Raw genomic sequence first — 18,016 nt, forward strand, 5'->3', positions numbered from 1 at the left:
TATTTTCCTTCCAATTTTTCAGATAATTTTGTTTGCAATCTCACCCAAAATCCCTGAAAATTTCAGGGAAAATTATGGATATTTTTCCTTGAAAATACACATTATATCGAAAAAAAATTGGCAACTCTCGAATGTCCATACGGCGTTTTTCCTTAGCACGGCATATTAGCCCAATAGCATAATCAGTTTGATACTTGTATTATGCCTGAGTTTTTTTTTAAATTTTAATTTACGCATAATATGCCCGACTATTGCTCTCAAATTGTGGAAAACAACATCTTCTATACCCCGAGAATGAAATTTCTTATGCCTCAAATTAATTTTTACCAACTTTCTGAGGACGCTCATAAACTGGTGCGTTTGACCATCGTCGGTCAGAAGACACAATTTTGAATTAACGCTTTTTTTTTTTTTTTTTTTTTTTTTTTTTTTTTTTCACAAGTGTTCCACGTAACACATTTCACGTCGGAACTTTTTGCACATCAACTTTAGGTAGGGACTCATTAATGGCGATTATTCTGAAACTTCACGGTGGAAGCATCGATGTGTACGTGAAATTTTGAAGAGGAAACCGTGTAAAATATGCGGGATAAATTCGAGATACGTAAATCAGTTGGCATTGTAAACGTCAAAGAAAATAGAATGCTTTTCTACCTGGAAAACAAGAAAGAAGAAAGTGGTGCATAAGGAGCAAACTAATGAAGTCTCTGACTATGCACTAATGTTGTGTGAAAAGTCTAACATCTATCATAAGTGAGGAAATAGGTTGTGCAATAAATACTGAAAATATGTGAGAAAGTATGTCTATGTATATCAGTAGCGATTCTCGCCAGTCGGCAACATTGGGTTTAGCAATAACTACTATTTCTAACTCATGCATAGAAATACCTATCACCGTAGGGAAAATGCGTATTTATACGTTGTTTCGAAAATGAGTTAGAAATAGTAGTACCTTATAGAAAAATGTAGTCCACACCACATGTACACCACATGTACATTACATGACATTTGGCGGCAGGCTATACCTTATTGAAATTGATTATTTATAATAAATTTAATTTGAGGAGAAATAATGTTGTCAACTTTTGAGAATCACCAATGGTCTAAATCTGAGAGCTACACATCTCTAAGAAAGGATTCTGACTGTCCGTAAGTCTTCGAATCAATCTTAGGTGCGGTCTGCGTGATGCAAGAAATTACTTAATTGCTAGGCTTTTGTTTTGGTTTCTTGTTGAGCTTACTTACAAAACTTTAGATCAAACCATAAGGCTGTCAAGTTGTTTATTAGCTTAAATTTGCCTCGAAGGACTGCATTGATGGGCATGTTGCTTTAACGTCGGGAGGCCTTCATGTATGGTATGGCACACTACAATTGGACCACATTTTGCAATAAGAACCACTATTTCTAGCTCATGTTAGAAAGAGCATATGAACCATTGGTTTCCCTATGCAGGAAGGTGCTTTTGTGGATTAGCTGGAGATAGTGGTTCCTTATTGCAAAATGTAATCCAATTATGAATTAAACCATACATTTCAGTGTTTCAATATTTTTTTACCCCCAATTTTCGCTAAGACATTTCAAAGACACGCAGTTTCTTCCTCTTTCAAAGAAAAACGAATACATTTTTGTTTTAAATTTCCTCCAATTTTTTTTCGGTCTGACGAAAATTGCTCGATAAACCTTTCACAAAATAACATTGATTTGTTTTCATTCGAAAAGGTAAAGTAGCTTAGTCCATTTTGAAACACCTCAATGCATTTAGATACGTTATGCTACAATGAACAGACGCAACGACCAATAGACACGTTATATTGGGTTTTTAATTACGTCTCGTGACACATGTAGAACTGTGTGCGGTACTAACTGGACATCATTTTGCAATTAGGAACCACTACTTCTGGCTCATTTTAAAAACAACATATGCTATTAGTTTCCCTACGCAGATAGTCGCTTTTACAGAAGAGCCAGAGATAGTGGTTCCTTATTGCAAAACGTAATCCAACTAAGACTAGGCACTAGACGTCGGTTCTTTCCGTCGAAAAATGAGAACCTTTTGATCTACATTACTGCCATCATCGGAAGTGCTGGAGTGTTATTAACAGGATTGTGAGGGTGTGTGATTACATCCATGCATTTGTATCTTTATTACTTCCCAAGAGCATTGCCACGAGTAATGATTCCCGTCCGGAACTACGTCTCACTCCGAGGGAACGAGCGATAAGTGACTTGGAAATAGTCGAAATTAATGTCGGATTCGCTACGGACTTTCGAGCGGCACGATTTATCACGAGTGATGTTCGCATGTATCTTAGACACATCGTCCGCAACAACTTGGTGCTCGGGGAGGGATGACGGGGAAGGGGTTTGCAAATAGCAGCTGACTTAGCATCCGGTGTAGTTGCTCGTTCCGCAAACACAGCCGTACGATTCGTCGTAAACACGAGTATCTAGCCGTGCACGTAATCAATTGTAGCAGTTTGCGGAATCGCTGAGCTCCGGGGGCAGCCACGCTGTTTGCTCAGATGATCCCCCTCTGCGGATCCCTATTCACCGGATATTAACAACAAGGCGTGATTCGTTGAGTTGGATTGTGTCTAAATTCTCAAAAATGATCGACCTCGCCCTCTAAAGCGGCTCATCGATACTCCGAACCGGTGAGGCTCCTACAAAGTTCCCAACGCCGCACAGTGGAACAAGCTCATAGAAGGCGCCGGACAAAAATTGTTTGGCTAAAATTTCAAATTTTGTTGTTTATCTCGTCACAAATTCAATTTCATGGAATGTTCCAGAAAGGAAATTTCACGTAAAAACCAATGGAACCACTCTTAAAATTTTCTGTCTCATATTTTCGAAAATATAAGCTTTCAAAATTTCTAGATTTTGTCCGACTCCTCCTATGGATTCGGTCCAGTGTGCGCCGCTTTCCCACAGCTTGAGGTCATTATAAACATCAATTGCATTTTCAAATAGAGAGCAACTATTTCTAGCTCCTTCATAAAAGCACAAATCTGCTGAAGGAAACGAAAAGCAAACATGTTGTTCTCGACTTTAGCTGAAAATAGTCATTCCTCGTGGAAAACTGAAGCAATGTATCTTTCAGAAGGGAGGAAAATACAAAAATTAGAGCCAAAATTCTGCTCTAATCCAAATATTTTCTAAAAGTAAAATGCGCTCTCTTTTATTCTGACCTACATGTCTTTTTTGGGAGATTTAGTAAAAAAATAGTTAATTTTGTAGTTTCGAATGTAGATGAAAGAAATTTCCCAACCATTTTATACAAAAAAAGAAACATTTGTAGCTATGCCAAACTATTTTCACAGAATTTTATGAGGGTTCCGTAAAATTCAGTATCAACATTTGGGTCTGGTTAATGAGGAAAACGCGTGCAAGTGAGATGAGGGAGAAGGGGAAGAAGGAAGGGAGAGGGAGAGAGCCAAAAACCGGTGAAATACATGCTGTTTACAGAGGCCTTTCATCTCATACTCTGACACCCATAGCTTTTCAGAGAGCTGTGAATTAATACGGCATTAATTTCTCATCCGGAAAATTTTTCCCTCATTTGTAAAATATATCCTTTTCCCTTTTATCTCACATGACGTTAAAGGCCTCCTATCTCCCTTACTCTCAATGATGGTAATATTTGTCAGTCGAAAAAAGAAGAAAAAGTTTGCGCAACCTGATCCGTTTAGCAGAAAAAAGTTTAAAAAGTTGGCTTGACGTTGCAAAAAGAGAAACGAGGCTGGCGGCATGTTGCCAAATTTGTCTCTACGTTCTCTTAAAATCAAGGGAAATGATTGGATCTACTCATTGGGTCATTTGATAGCCTGATGTGGCAACAGGGATTACATGCATAATGATGTAGATAATTAAGTGGGACGTGGGCTCCATTACCGCGCGTGGACGCGAAAGAAATATAAGAAAGAAAAAAATTCGCTGTATATTTTGAAGGGCCTTTGTCGGACTGGTTTTGATTAATTGATACCCTTTATTTCTACATGAGTCGAATCCACGGTCCAATCTGATTGAGCAGTGCATCCATAAACCTGTTGGTGGAAAAAATACCACGCGTGATATTTCCTCACGTTTGTCCAATGAACTTCACGTAAACCTACAAAGGTCAACTTTTTACGAAATACTGTAAAAATTGGCAATCAAATGAATGGCTCTAAAGAATGCGAAACATTTTCAAACTGCATTTCTATTGAGCCAGTTTCCTCGACTATTAAGGAACAGCAGCAATATTAATTAGAAAAATTACCTAACTTGTGCCACTGTTTGGAACACTACGTAGCAACAAATGATTGTGAGCGGGAGAAAGCTTTGAGGTCCACGGTGGAATATTCATCAGGGGAATTATTTTTGTAAGATGTGTCAAAAATTTAGTTCCTCGGTTATTGATCCCAAAAAAATATGAGTACTCAAATAATTTAATTCCATTGTTATGCCAATGAAGGATGTCGAATAGCATTTTTAACTCGATCGATGGTTCTAAGACCCGAATTTGGTAAATCAAAACTTCAGAAAGGTTCTTTTACTCCCCGTATTTTATTAACTGCAAAGATCAACTGCTATAGCTTCGACTTTCAAACATTTTTAGGAGTTTCATGTGTCTGGATATTCAGAAATATTCCTCTGTGCAAAAATACTAATATCTGAATGTTGAGTTTGGGTCTCCTCTCTCGTGAAGGTCACATAGTTGTGAAAAAAAAAAAAAAAAAAAAAAAATTAATGTAAAACCGAAGAGCAGTTGGCTGTACAATGAGCTACCGCGACCGAATATACAGCTCCGAGTATTTATTTAAATTAACCGACTCGAGTTCTGAAAACTTTGTTGCACTTTGTTAAGGATTTTTTCCGGGAGCACTCGCCCTGAAAAAAGGGTGACCCTGGTCGGGTAATGGAGCATCGCACATTTTAAGTTGCCCCATTAAAACTTTCATTGCGACTCGCGAATCTACTTTGAAGTGGTCCATCCTGGTGCGAAGTCGGGTGGAGAGCCTTTTAAGGCTGGGGATTTCCCATTCAAGGTGCTACTTTTATTTTACGCTTTGATGGCCTGGTACCATAGGGAAATTACTATGATTAGTGGAGCAGCTGTTATCCCGGGATTTTTTCGTGATGTAGATATGTACGTTTGCACACCAGCAATGATAATAAACCTACAGCAAGATGCAGATACGAAATCATTTTTCTTAAAGCATTCAATTCAATTTTTCCATTAATATCGTCGTCGAAACTGTTGGAACTCGTACCTCAGTTAGCGACATGGCAGATCCATAGATGGAGCTAGGTTATTTTCCGGGGGAAGGTATGGTCCCCCTAAGACCAGAGCTCGGTTACAATTTTTGAAACTTTAAGTCTACTTGGACGCACTTCGAGTCTTCCAATACGTAAATTTTCCATTAATTCACTAAAATTGACCTAATCCAACAAGAACTTCGACTTATCGTTAGATCTATGTGATATTGCTTGCCGTAAAGTAGATATTAAGAAACCAAAGTTTTCTTCCACTTCCCTGGGATTTTCTTGGGGAAAACTGTACGATTCCCCGGAGTTCCGGATATGAATGTATTTTTCATACTTTTTATCAAATTTTTAGACGCAAATTCAAAGTTTAATTCAAAAAGCGTTCTTGGTGTTATATTATTTGATTGATGAGAGCCTCTATATTATAAGGTTGATTTACAGTTTCTGATGTGTCTTTCGAAATGTGAATAATGGCAGCTCAGGTGCAATAGCATAAACCTTAATAACAATGGATACTTCAAATTTCCACAAAATTTAACATCCGAATGATTTCTAAGCAGTAGAAGAAGAGATTCTCAACATTTAAAACAGATTCCCTGATTTTTCCTGAAATTTTTCCCCATCATTTCCTGGTGAATTCCGTATTTTCCTAGTTTTTCCCGATCTCAGACACCAAATAGTGGATAAAGGTTCAGATAGTTCAGTTTGCAGACGAGTGGTTTTGTGGAAAGACGGTGGTAGAAGAAAAAGCAGAGGAGTGATATCTTACACTGTGCAGGTCGACATAAAGGCGTCCACAGCTTTTAGGTAGGAGACAGGAGGCAGCGAGGCCTGCGATTTGGCATGCTGAGTGGATAGAGTGAGCAGAGATGTGACACCTAAGGTGACGCGGGCCGGAGCCGCCTCTGGTTTGATCCAGAACGATACCCACTACGCAATACGCAATTATCACAAGCATTAGTGACATCTACACTAAACAACGTGGCTACATTGCAACTCACAAAGGTGCTTTTCTGAAAACCTTCCATCATCACCTCCACGATCTCAGCAATGGCGACTCAGGTGTACGTTCATGAACCCGAATAAAAATAGGTCCTTAAAATTTCCGCAAAATTTAAAGACAGAATAGTCTTCAGCGGTGAAAGAAGAGATTCCCGGTTTCTGGAACAAATTCCTCGATTTTTCCCAAAACATATTTCATTCCCTGATAAACTCCAATTTTTCCCGGTTATTCCTGGTCATGGACACCATGCTCTATATAAAATTTGCATCAGACTCATTACAATTACCTCCCTTCCCCTGTAATTTTGACCGAACAGTCCATTGACGTATAATACAATCTAGACCGCGCATTAGGAAATTTCGACGAGACTAGAGTCCCTTCAGGCGAGACGATAGGCAACCCAGCAACACCCAGCAAGTGTATCGGCGATATGTACCGAGACAATGGAAATGCCAGTCTTGCCAGTGCCGTTGCCTGATAAAAGTGCACTTAGTTCATATATCCGGATGTATCAGCTAAGCTGAAGGCGCGTCTTTACCCTGATTTACCCTCATAGCTGTCTTACCTCCCCCGCCTAAAGTCGGGCCTAGTGCGCGGTCTAGATTGTGTTTTAAGTCAATGGAACAATCTCATGCTACGACAGACGAGTTCCAAAAAATCGGTCATTTCGCGGCGAAGTTACTGGACGTGGGTTAGGTTTTCAGGAAAGCAAGAAGCGTCTACAAGAATAAGAAAGAAAGCCTCTATACAGGGGTTACGCTGTGGTTTCCTAGTTGAGAACTCTGCTTTGGCCTTACACGGTGCAGGTTGACATGAAGGCATCGACTGCCTTAAGGTATGACACAGGTGGCAGTGACGCCTGCGACTTGGCATGTTGCGTCGAGAGGGTCAGCAAAGAAGTCACTCCGAGGGTCACCCTGGCCGGAGCTGCCTCAGGCTTGATCCAAAAGGAAATCCACTGCGCAAGCGTCAATTCATTTTACAGAGAATTCTCGAATCATTCAAATGGTGAGGGCTCTTCTCCTTTTAAACGTCCTCATCTTTCGACGCGGAAGTCATTACTTTCTTTAGGGGCCGCATTCATGGTGCAAGACAGTTTTTTGCGTATTGTGCAGAGACAAATACCCTCCACTGGCCTCTTGGCGACAGGTGGAAACTTTTATACTTTCGGGGATTCAAACCATTGGCGGATCCAGCAAATTGGCAACATTGTTTTTCTCCATTTAAACCTATGGAAATGTATCGATTCTTAAAGGGGCCGAGTGCTCCGACGGGAATCGATTATTTAACATAGATTTAAATGGAGGAAATCCGGTGTTGCCAAATTGCTGGATCCGCCTCTGATTCAAACCTTCCTTGTGGACAGTAAAGGAGCACCAGTCAGCACCCTTCCTCGGCTGTTGACCTAGCTACTAGGTGGATGATGAGCTTCGGATGACGTTATGAACCAGACAAATTTGTAAACTTCCGTTTGTTTGCAAAACAAAATACTCAACATGTTGTCTAGCATCCACCTGGTAGGTAAGTCAACAGTTGAGTATTGGAGCGCCGAAAGTAAAAGCTAGCTTCCACCGTTGCCAAGAAAGAAACGGAGGGTCTCTCTTTGTCTCTGATATTATGATTGGAAATGCAATGTCAATTCTTAAATCTCTGTATTGGGTTTGATATTTTTCGCGCTTTTAGCGGTGAAAAATCAGTTCAGCCGAAAGTGAATGGAAAAGGAATCACATTTTTGACGCTTTAAAGAACTAGATAGCATTATGAAAATAAGCATTTATACACCATCTTGGAGATTGCGATTATCAGCATGACTTAGCCGACACAGGTCAAATTTAAATGAAATTAAATATACCTCAGCCCTTGAATTTGATTAAAAGTTCTTGATGCTGCATACTATATTTCTATTTGTTCAAATTCAATGGAAAAAAGGAAAGGAACGAAGATATGCTGCAAGTGAAGTGATATGATTGAAAGACACATGATTTTTAATTTTAAAAAGGTCAAAGTTTCGAGGAGATTTGCTTACCGACATGATTACGATGAGACACGTTGGAATGTACGTATGGAACAAATAATATCCTAGACGTCTTTTTAATTCAAATACAACTTCTAAACATGTAAAATTTCCTGCGAACAAACCAAATAAAAATCAGATTAAGATTAATGAATAGACGAGCACCGAGAAAATTGGTTGAGACGTGGAAATTCACAATTCTGGACAAACTGATGGATTTTTATCTCCGTGTTATGAGAAATTACGGCATTTATACGAAAATAATGCGCGTCTCAACCGAGACAAAATTCAACTTTTTTGCAGGTTTTTGACTTGACGTGCGTGATTGAAAATTTAACTTCAATGTTAAGTTAGCTTCTCAGAGCCTATAAATGATCATAACTATAAACCAGTTATTTTGTGGTGGTATGAATATATCTTTAATTTTTCTTCAATAAGAAACAAAGATGGGCATATCCCCGTTCTGGTAGAATATCATCATCAGTATCATTAACACAATTTTTCAAGACTATGCGAATTTGACTTAACCATCAAAAAGGAACATAGCTTTTAGACTTTGATATTTACAAAATCAAAGTGACAGAGGGCGTCATGTTGGGGAACGAGAAGCTTTCCTCCTCCCCAATACTTTCATTTCGACGATAGAACTACAAAAGCACCCGTCTTTGTTCGTGGAGTCACGGATCTTCATCAGTATTTTAATTTTAAGAGGGACGACGACGAACGATAATTATTAATTTAGCACGAGTTCTAATTATCCTTTCGAAAATTATGTTTAAGTATATTTCACGCAAGGATAACAGGTAAAAATCCCCTAAAAGATTGGAATATGCGGAAATTTTGAAATTCCACGGGTCAATTACTGTTACGTTTGAGGTTCACCATCGGCATGAGTTATATGATTAATGTCGAGCATTGTTAGTCCATGATGCTGCGGAATTGTAGATAGAGCTACGAATCTCTGACCAGGGCCGGATTTTCCTACTTGCCGCCCATGGGCCGCCTGTATTTTGCCGCCCCCTTCTCATTCGTTTTGATACATCAATAAAAACCATCAAGTGAACGTGCCAGCGGGGGAGGGGTGCATAAGACGCGTTTACTCGTGTTGAACACATTTTTTGGGAAAGCCCTGTCAACACTACAAGCAAAAGGTCACGGAACTTGGCGCGAAAGTCAAGTTTCGTAAACCTATCTCTAGTGGACAAGGCCTTCCATTCATAAGAAATACACGAAAAAATTATGAAAGAACAAACACAAAATTCGATTCAATGATTTTAACTTCCGCCGCCGCGCCGACCGCACCTTGTTTGGCGCAATGCGTGAAGTATTCACGCAGTCTTGTAGACGCTATGCGTTTCACGCTGACCGCACTGTTTGGCGCAATGCGTGAAGTATTCATGCATTCTTGTAGGCGCTATCCGTTTCACGCTGAGACCATAATAACCGCACTGTGTTTGATGCAATGCGTGAAGTATTCGTGCAGTATTGTAGGCGCTAATATGTGTTACATGCCGATTGCCGCGCCGAGGGCTTCTCCTTTTCATCTCCAGTCCTCGTCATCATTTCTCCCTAAGTCGCGTCGTTCCAGGCCAAATTGTGTGTTTGGTTTTTCTTTTAACTCGACTAATTAAAGGTGCTGTCTCTTGTATCACTGAAAGACGACAAAATTAGAAATTACCATACTCTCAGGAAATGAGAGATTTTGTAGTCTTTTCTCGTTTGTAATATTTTTTTTCTACATCCAATTTTTTTTATTACCTACATTTAAAAAAGTTGCAAAATTTGCCGCCCCCTAGATTTGCCGCCATGGGCCGCGGCCCATGTGGCCACCCCCTTAATCCGGCCCTGTCTCTGACACTGGGATACTGGCATACCAGAGATTTTAATAAAAAAGTAAGGGTTAGAAAACATTAACAAGTGAGTAACGTTCTAAACGTGAAATCAACGAGGTATGATAGATTAAATGAGTAAATGAATGTTAAAGGATGATCGTATCTTTGACTGTACCTCTGTTTACGCATCGTGAGTTTTTGAAGTACATAAGATTTGTAAAAGCTGCCGTGCAAGCTGAAGGAAGTAATATGGACACTTCCATCGCATCTCATGTATTAAAACGCAACCTTTCCGTCCCTCCATTCATTGACTGAAATGCAATTTCGCCTTCACCCAACCGTATAGGCAACATAACTTCAGCAGAGTTCATGTAATTGCTGCTCTCGCTCTCGGATTATCAATGAAAGATTCGTCTCCACTTGACCGATCAAAACAGTTTTTGTGTAAGTTCTTAAAAAGTTTTGAATCCATTTTCGTGATAATGAACTACGAGAAAAGTGCAACATACATATGAGCCGATTGGCACACAAACCGGAATGAGATTTTAACTCATTGATGACCACATCAATTTAAAGTTCTTGACAGTTTACGTCTCTCGCATGAAAATATGTCAAAAACCTGTGAATAAATGTGTCCCAAAAAGTTTCAATGGACCTACACAACAAGACAAAGAACGAGGTGGAATTCTGCACGGTCTCAGAACTTCCAGTGTAAATTCGCTGAACCAGTAAAACTGAACAGCGAACTTCGAACATTTTATCCCACCATGCATGAAAAAAATAACGCGAAAACATTCTGGTGTTACTAATATCCCTGATAAAATACAATCTTAATGAAAACCTGTCAATTTTGCGGAGAAATTTATTCGCAATTTCATCTAGCGTACATATTACGATGGTAAATATTCCTAATAATTTTTAAAAATAAATATTTCATCAGATGAAATTTGACAATATCTGAGGGTTTCAACAGTGCTTTCCTTAGCACGGACGATTTCTGCCGTGCTAAGGAAGGGCGTCGTATTAGCATTCACACGTTGCCAAATTTTCTATGATAAATTAAAAATTCTCAGGGGAACTTTTAAATATTCGTCTTTCAATTTTGCAGAGAATTTGATTCGCAATTTGATGTAAAGTCCAGGGTGTCTACTAAAGCAGGCGGGCCAAAAATCAGTACTTTTACAGTACTTTTTCTGTACATTCCACAAAAATTCAGTACCTCCTCAATAGAAAAATTCAGTAATTTTTCAGTACCTCCATTTGACAAAATTCGAAAAATTTCAAAAATTTAAATTTCTCGCTCAAATTGAGACAAAAGTGACCAAAAAATGAAAAAAAAAAAAAAATTCGAAACTTTTGCAGAATTTCCGCACTTTTTCAGTACTTTCGGACCCCCTTAAAAATCGGTACTATTTCCGGAAATTCCGGACTTGTAGACACCCTGAAAGTATTTGAAAAAGATTTTCTGAGAATAAAAGATTTTCCTGGAAGAAATTTGACAACAAGCGAATGTTTCTACAGCGCTTTCCTTTCGCACAGGGGTTTGTGCTGTGTGTCCGGAGAGACGATGAGCTCGCCTGGGAAGTAAGTCGTCTGCTGGGAGCCGCAGAGAAAGGGCACGATTCACAACCTGATAAATGTTTGGGCTCGAACAAATGCCGCGGTGAAGTATTGCCGTAATAATAATGCTAACACTATGATGGAGATCGCGAGTAAGCGGAAAGAACAACTGTTGACGTTTAATTAAATTAATTACACCGGGATTAAACGCTATTAGTACCGCTATATTCTCCCACGGATGGCCCGTAAATGAATTTCGGTTGTGGTTGCAAGGTTGTCCTGAAAATCGAGGATTTTCACCATGTAGCAACGTATAAAATATATGCAAATCCTATCACACAATCTGGCAACGTTGATTTCGGGGGCGGAGTTTTCACGTCGGGGCTCGCGGGGTACACGTACAATCACGCGAAAATTAGCTAGGTTTCATTTTGTTTCGTTTTGCTCGGTCCTTGATATTTGATGGCGTGATTAATCTCAGTCGCTCTCGTAGTGGTGGATGGGAATTGTGCGAATGAGCTTGCTGAGTTAAAATCGTTCCCGTGTTTTTAACGGAAGCAACCAACCAGATAATTTTGAAGGAAACTGCGGAATGAACAAATATCGAAGGCCGGAGTGCGAAACCACGTATCTCCGTTTGCATCGTTGCAGGATTCCTGTCATACAGAGGCGGATCCAGCAATTTGACAATACCTGATTTCCTCCATTTAAACTATGCTAAATAATCGATTCTGGGCGGAGCACCTGAGCCCTCTAATAATCGATTTATTTCCATTGCTATAAATGGAGAGAAGGCATTTTTGCCAAATTTTTGGATCCGCCAATGCTGTCATACTTTACTTAATCATTAGAAAATTAGTCAACTTAATTTTTTGAAAACTTCCTGCATTTTGCTTCTTTATTGGCAGGATATTCCGTAGAAATTTCAAGTTATTTAGTTGACTTGTTCCTCTTCGAAAATATACTATAGGATAAGAGCTTTTGAAACACCGGAACAGAGATACGTGGTTTCGTACTTTAGCAATCGATACATATTATCATCTTAATCAGTGCGAATCAGGCTTTCTTGACAGTAGCAAATGTTTGAATTCTGCTAATGTGATTTTGACCTCTCGGCAGGATGAAGGTGAATCGGTATCTCTGTCACCGAGGACTCAAGGTCTTCACCTGCGTAGGGGTTGTGTTTTTAGACAATAATTTCAACAAATTTTGATGACTTTCAAAAACTCATGAGTTTTGAATGGATCTGAAAACAACGTGCTGCCAATTCCAACCTTACAATCGGATCCGTAAATTTTTACGAGGCGTACTTTTAAAAACATCATCTGTGATTCAGGGCCGCATGTACTTACTTGCCGCCCATGGGCCGCCTGTATTTTGCCGCCCCCTTCTCATTAGTTTTGAAACATCAATAAAAACCATCAAGTGGACGTGCCGGAGGGAGAGGGGTGCATAAGACGCGTTTATTCGTGTTGGACACATTTTTTGCAAAAGCCCTGTCAACCTGCTGTCAACACTACTAGCAAAAGTTCACGGAACTTGGCGCGAAAGTTATGTTCCGTAAACCAATATCTGTGTGGACAAGGCCTTTCATTTATGTATGAAATGAACGAAAAAATTATGAAAGAACAAACATAAATGTGGTTCAATAATTTCAACTTCCGCCGCTGCGACGCTGACCGCACTGTGTTTGGCGCAATGCGTGAAGTGTTCCCACAGTCTTGTAGGCGCTATGCGTTTCGCGCCGACCGACCGCTGCTGCACGAACTGTGTTCGACGCAATGCGTGAAGTATTCATGCAGTCTTGTAGGCGCTATGAGTTTCACGCCGCCCGCTGCTGACCGCATTGTCTTTGACGCAATACGTGAAGTATTCATGCAGTCTCGTAGGCGCTAATAAGTGTTACATGCCGACCGCCGCGCCGCGGGTTCCTCCTTTTCATCTCTAGGCCTCGTCATCATTGCTCTTTGCGCCGCGCCGCTCTCGGCCAAAGTCCGTGTTCGGTTTCTCTCTTAGTCTTAACTCGACTAATTAAAGGTGCTGTCTATTGTATTACAGAAAGATGACGAAATTAGCAATGGACTCTCAGGAAATGAGAGATTTTGTCACCTTTTCTCGTTTGTAATTTTTTTACTGAATCCGATTTTTCTTTATACCTACATTAAAAAAAATGCAAAATTTGCCGCCATGGGCCGCGGCCCATGTGGCCAACCCCTAAATCCGGCCCTGCCGTGATTTTCGGTTGAAGTCAAAATTAAAAACCTCATTGAGACTTGCCAAATGTCAAAGGACATCACATAACTTTGCGGAGACTCTGTTGCATAAATTATTCTGGAGACAATTTTGTGCTACTCTTGGCAATTTTAGAACTGCTGATAATCTGTGGAAATATTTGGAATAGCTTACCTGTTGAATAGACTTGTGTACAATCAGCAGTTCTATTTTTGACTAATTGTAACTGTGGCAGTTCGATGTCTTCACCGACCACTAGAGGAACTTCAGGGTCCCATTGGAAGACCATGTCGTCGGTCGTATGGGACACTGCAACAGAAAATTAGTTATTCAAAACAAAACTCCTGAAAGTTCGTTAAACGTGTTTGAAGTAAATGACAGAGTTTTACACCGATGCTCAGTTCCGGAAATTTTAGCTTGAAAATTTAACTCGTTATGCTCCTTTTTTATAGATAAATCATCAACAACAGCTAGGCGAAAGAAGTTGCTGCAATTGTAGGATATGCCAGGACACATACCGCCACCGGCACCTTGCGCCCGCTTACTCTGCGTGAAACTGAAGTCAAGGACCACCAACAAAAAATTAGGATGCTGAATTAACATTTAGGTTGTTAAAAACGTGCGACAACTTCAAAATTGTTGTCTCGACTACCTATATTGTTGACTTCACATCCTGAGGATGTTAAGTTACTTTCAGAGGCAGTTGATGCAAACGTTTGCACATGGTTTTAACAAAGTAGGACGGTACTTCAACATCCTAAATTGTTTTGGTGAAGGAGGGAAAGTTCAAAAGTGAATCAAAGCCCAGGAGGGCTCAGTTCAATCTTGAGGAAACCGTCGACCTTTCAAGTCTCAAATTAGAGTACTTTCGAATATTTTGACCCATTTTTGTAAAGAAAGCTATTCGCGATGAAAAGTCTTTGTGGATAGGCCTCTGACATACCTAAATGGGTTCATTTACCGTTAATCCAATTATTTCGCTCTCTGAGCTACTTTAAGTCTTCATTTCACTTTCAACCATTCACAATTACTCCCCAGGATACCTCTTCATTCGTTCAATTATTCTTGTTATCGTGGTATTTTGGGAATTTGCGAGCAGACTTCTTCACTCGAGATAGATTTCACCGTCTGAGAAGAGGGCGAGGAAAGGGAAGAATGATCCGTCGCTTGACTGACAAAAGAGCGTAACTACACATTGAGATGAGCCCGAGAAAGCATTGAGTTTTATGGACGACATGGGTCATCGCCAAATGTAGTTACGTCTTTATGTTAGGAGGGCGACTGATTGAGACGGGTCAGCGCAGATTTTGGCCCCCGCTCTTGAAATACAACTCCGAAAGTAGAGTGCCATAAAAAGATGTTTCACTTGATTTTTGGTCCGTTGACTGGAATCGGAAGAAGGTAACCCTCTGACCTTCTCTTCAATATCATTTTTATCTTGGTGGAACTCTTGCAAGCCACAGGGATTGGCGAATTTAGTACTCGATTCTATGTAAAATTTCGCGTTAAGCACGATGGTGTCCATGCTTTTCTCTAAAGCAAACTCCTAAGTCCAAAAAGCTCTCAAATTTGAAACCAAAATGGAATAAATTGTTTCGTTATGGAGAGTGTCACTCTCTACATATTCAGTCAAACTTCCGATACATAGATTGGGAGCGAATATCCCAGGAGGGCTGACATGATTTTGACCTTGGAGTTACCGCATAAAGTGGCAACCCTGCTAATGTATTCGCTCCTAATCTGTGAGCGCGCGGAGAGTTTGAATATCTACAGGGTTGACTCTCTCATAACGTCTCCTCCATTACAGCTCAAACACTGAGAGCTATTTTTGAGGATGAATTACGCCAAAATTTCAAATTAGAATGTTGATCGGTAATTTTTTGTAGAAAAATGAAACATGAAAGGAAATTAGGCGGCGTCTGATGTAGTAAGGCTAATTGGACTGCATTTTTCAATTCGGAATTACAATTCCTGGATTATACATAAAAACCCTATCTACATAGGGAAACTAATGGAACAAATATTGTCTCTATAATGAGCTAGAAATTGCAGTTCCAAATTGCTAAATGTGGATCAAATCTGCACAGTGATCTCGAAGCAAAAAATGATCCGAAAAAAATGTACCCGAAAAAAATTTGCAGGGGGTGAGTCTATGGTGCATGTGGACTTAAAATCTCGAAAAATCAAAATTTGGCTGATCCTAATTTCGAGATACCGGATTTCGAAAATTTCAGAGTAAATGCATGTTTATACTGATATTGATCCGCTTTTTTTATCACTTTTTTCCATTGAATCGGTGTTGATCGCCTTACGTTTTTACGTTTCGTTCGATTCACGTTGATCGAATACATACAGTCTCGTTACATGCAAACTACCTATCATACTCTTTTTTCTTTTCTTTTTTTAACTGATAAATTCGCCCTCTGCTACGTCTGCAGCAATAATTGTTGTGACGAATATGTTGTGCGCAATGATCTCAGCTTATTACATACTTGACTCTCTGAAGGCGTTTTATGTACGAAAGTAGAGCATCCTGTTGCAGAGCAACAGAAGTGAGATTGAATGAATCGCCCAATACCTACGTCGTTCGTTCTCATAGATTACATTCGTTCTCCGACAGGTTGCGCTACTTGCGCACACAAAACGCCTTCAGAGAGTCGATTATGTAATAAGCTGAAATCAGTGCGCACAACATATTCATAACAACAATTGCTGCAGACGTAGCAGAAGGCGAATTGTTTAGTTAAAAAAAGGTGGAAAAAAGAGTATAATAGGTAGTCTGCATGTAACGAGACTGTGTATGTATTCGATCAACATGAATCGAACGAAACATAAAAACGTGAAGCTGAAGCGATCGACTACGATTCAATGGACAAATTAATAGAAAGTGGATCAATATCAGTTGAAAACTTGCATTTACAATGCAAATTTCGAAATCCGGTAACTCGAAATAAGGATCAGCCAAAATTTTGATTTTTCGCGATTTTAAGTCCATGCGCACCATAGACTCACCCCCTGCAAACAATTTTTGGGTACATTTTTTTCGGATTATTTTTTGCCTCAAGATCACTGTGTATGATTAGATCCGTCCAATTTGTGCAAAACATTAGATGCTTTTCGAGGGAAGGTGCCTCATCTAGAATCGACTATTTCGTAATGCATTTAGGTTGCGGGAAAAATTCATACCAAATTACATGAATTGCCGCTAAAAACATCTGTGGAATTCGTTTACAAAATATTTGAATGGCTCCATACATCTAACGCCTTTCGGATGATTTTTTTTGATAAAGCGTTGCCTTAAACGCGTTTCGGGACGTTGAGAATATTTTCAAAGAGGAGAAATTCAGGTATTTATCGTGTAGATTTGACACCATACCACATGATTTCGGGCATAAGAGAGAGCTAATACGCAAATTAAAACCCCCAACCTCCAAAAATCGACTTTATCCTCTCTTCTCCCTTCGGTTTTCCTTCTACTCGGAGCACCACTTATCTGTTCCTCAGTGGTACGAAATAATTCGTGACTTTGAGTTTTTACGGACGGTTGATTTCCCATGGCTATGCGTCATTTTCCTTATATTCCCTCTCTTTCTTTTCTTCCAGACGATACCAGCATATTTAAACATAATCCTGATTTTTTTGGGCGAAATGTTGCGTCAAAGCATGTAATCAAAGGTACGTTCATCCAACCTGATTTTTATACGTTTCTTTTTAAATAGATTACCGTTGTTATTAAAATGTCTACCTTTGTCATTGATTCAGCACGGTTGGAATTGGAATTCAGGGCGGTCCCATTGTTTTGGTATTAATAAAGCGTGAAATGACTTGGGTTGGTCGGCAATCGCCAATTGCCAATTGCTGGAGAGAGCAAAATTTTGCGGGAGAATAATAAAATTAAAATATGATATAAAACTCGCTGAAGATTCCCCAAGAATCATTTAGGAATTTGATCAAACAAAAAAAATTAAAAACCAGATAAGTCAAGCATTTTGCAGTGGGTTGCGAAATTAGGCTGGATAGTGGATTCTAGAATGCAATCTACCTTTCTTAAATCTGATCTTGGTTTTTTGCTGCAGTAAGAACAGATAAGGAGCAACAATTCCGAATTTGACATTTGCTTGGACTTG

General features: G+C 39.6%; 1 protein-coding gene across 6 annotated transcripts in view; it reads right to left on the reverse strand.

Moving 5' to 3' along the window:
* Positions 1-18,016, reverse strand: part of ort (glycine receptor ora transientless) — a 212,674-nt gene that overhangs the window by 12,104 nt on the left and 182,554 nt on the right. For 4 of the 6 annotated variants that reach the window (XM_072301954.1, XM_019054117.2, XM_019054116.2 and 1 more), the window contains exons 8-10: positions 14,064-14,198; positions 8,278-8,378; positions 6,018-6,178 (exon numbers count right to left, since the gene is read on the reverse strand). In XM_072301954.1, coding sequence (XP_072158055.1) covers positions 6,018-6,178; positions 8,278-8,378; positions 14,064-14,198 — 397 coding nt within the window. Of the gene's footprint in view, positions 1-6,017; positions 6,179-7,048; positions 7,210-8,277; positions 8,379-14,063; positions 14,199-18,016 lie in introns of all 6 variants that reach the window. The other 2 variants (XM_019054118.2, XM_072301959.1) reach the window with 2 other exon arrangements.

Source organism: Bemisia tabaci, chromosome 1 (assembly GCF_918797505.1).
Source record: "Bemisia tabaci chromosome 1, PGI_BMITA_v3".
Classification (NCBI taxonomy): Eukaryota; Metazoa; Arthropoda; class Insecta; order Hemiptera; family Aleyrodidae; genus Bemisia; species Bemisia tabaci.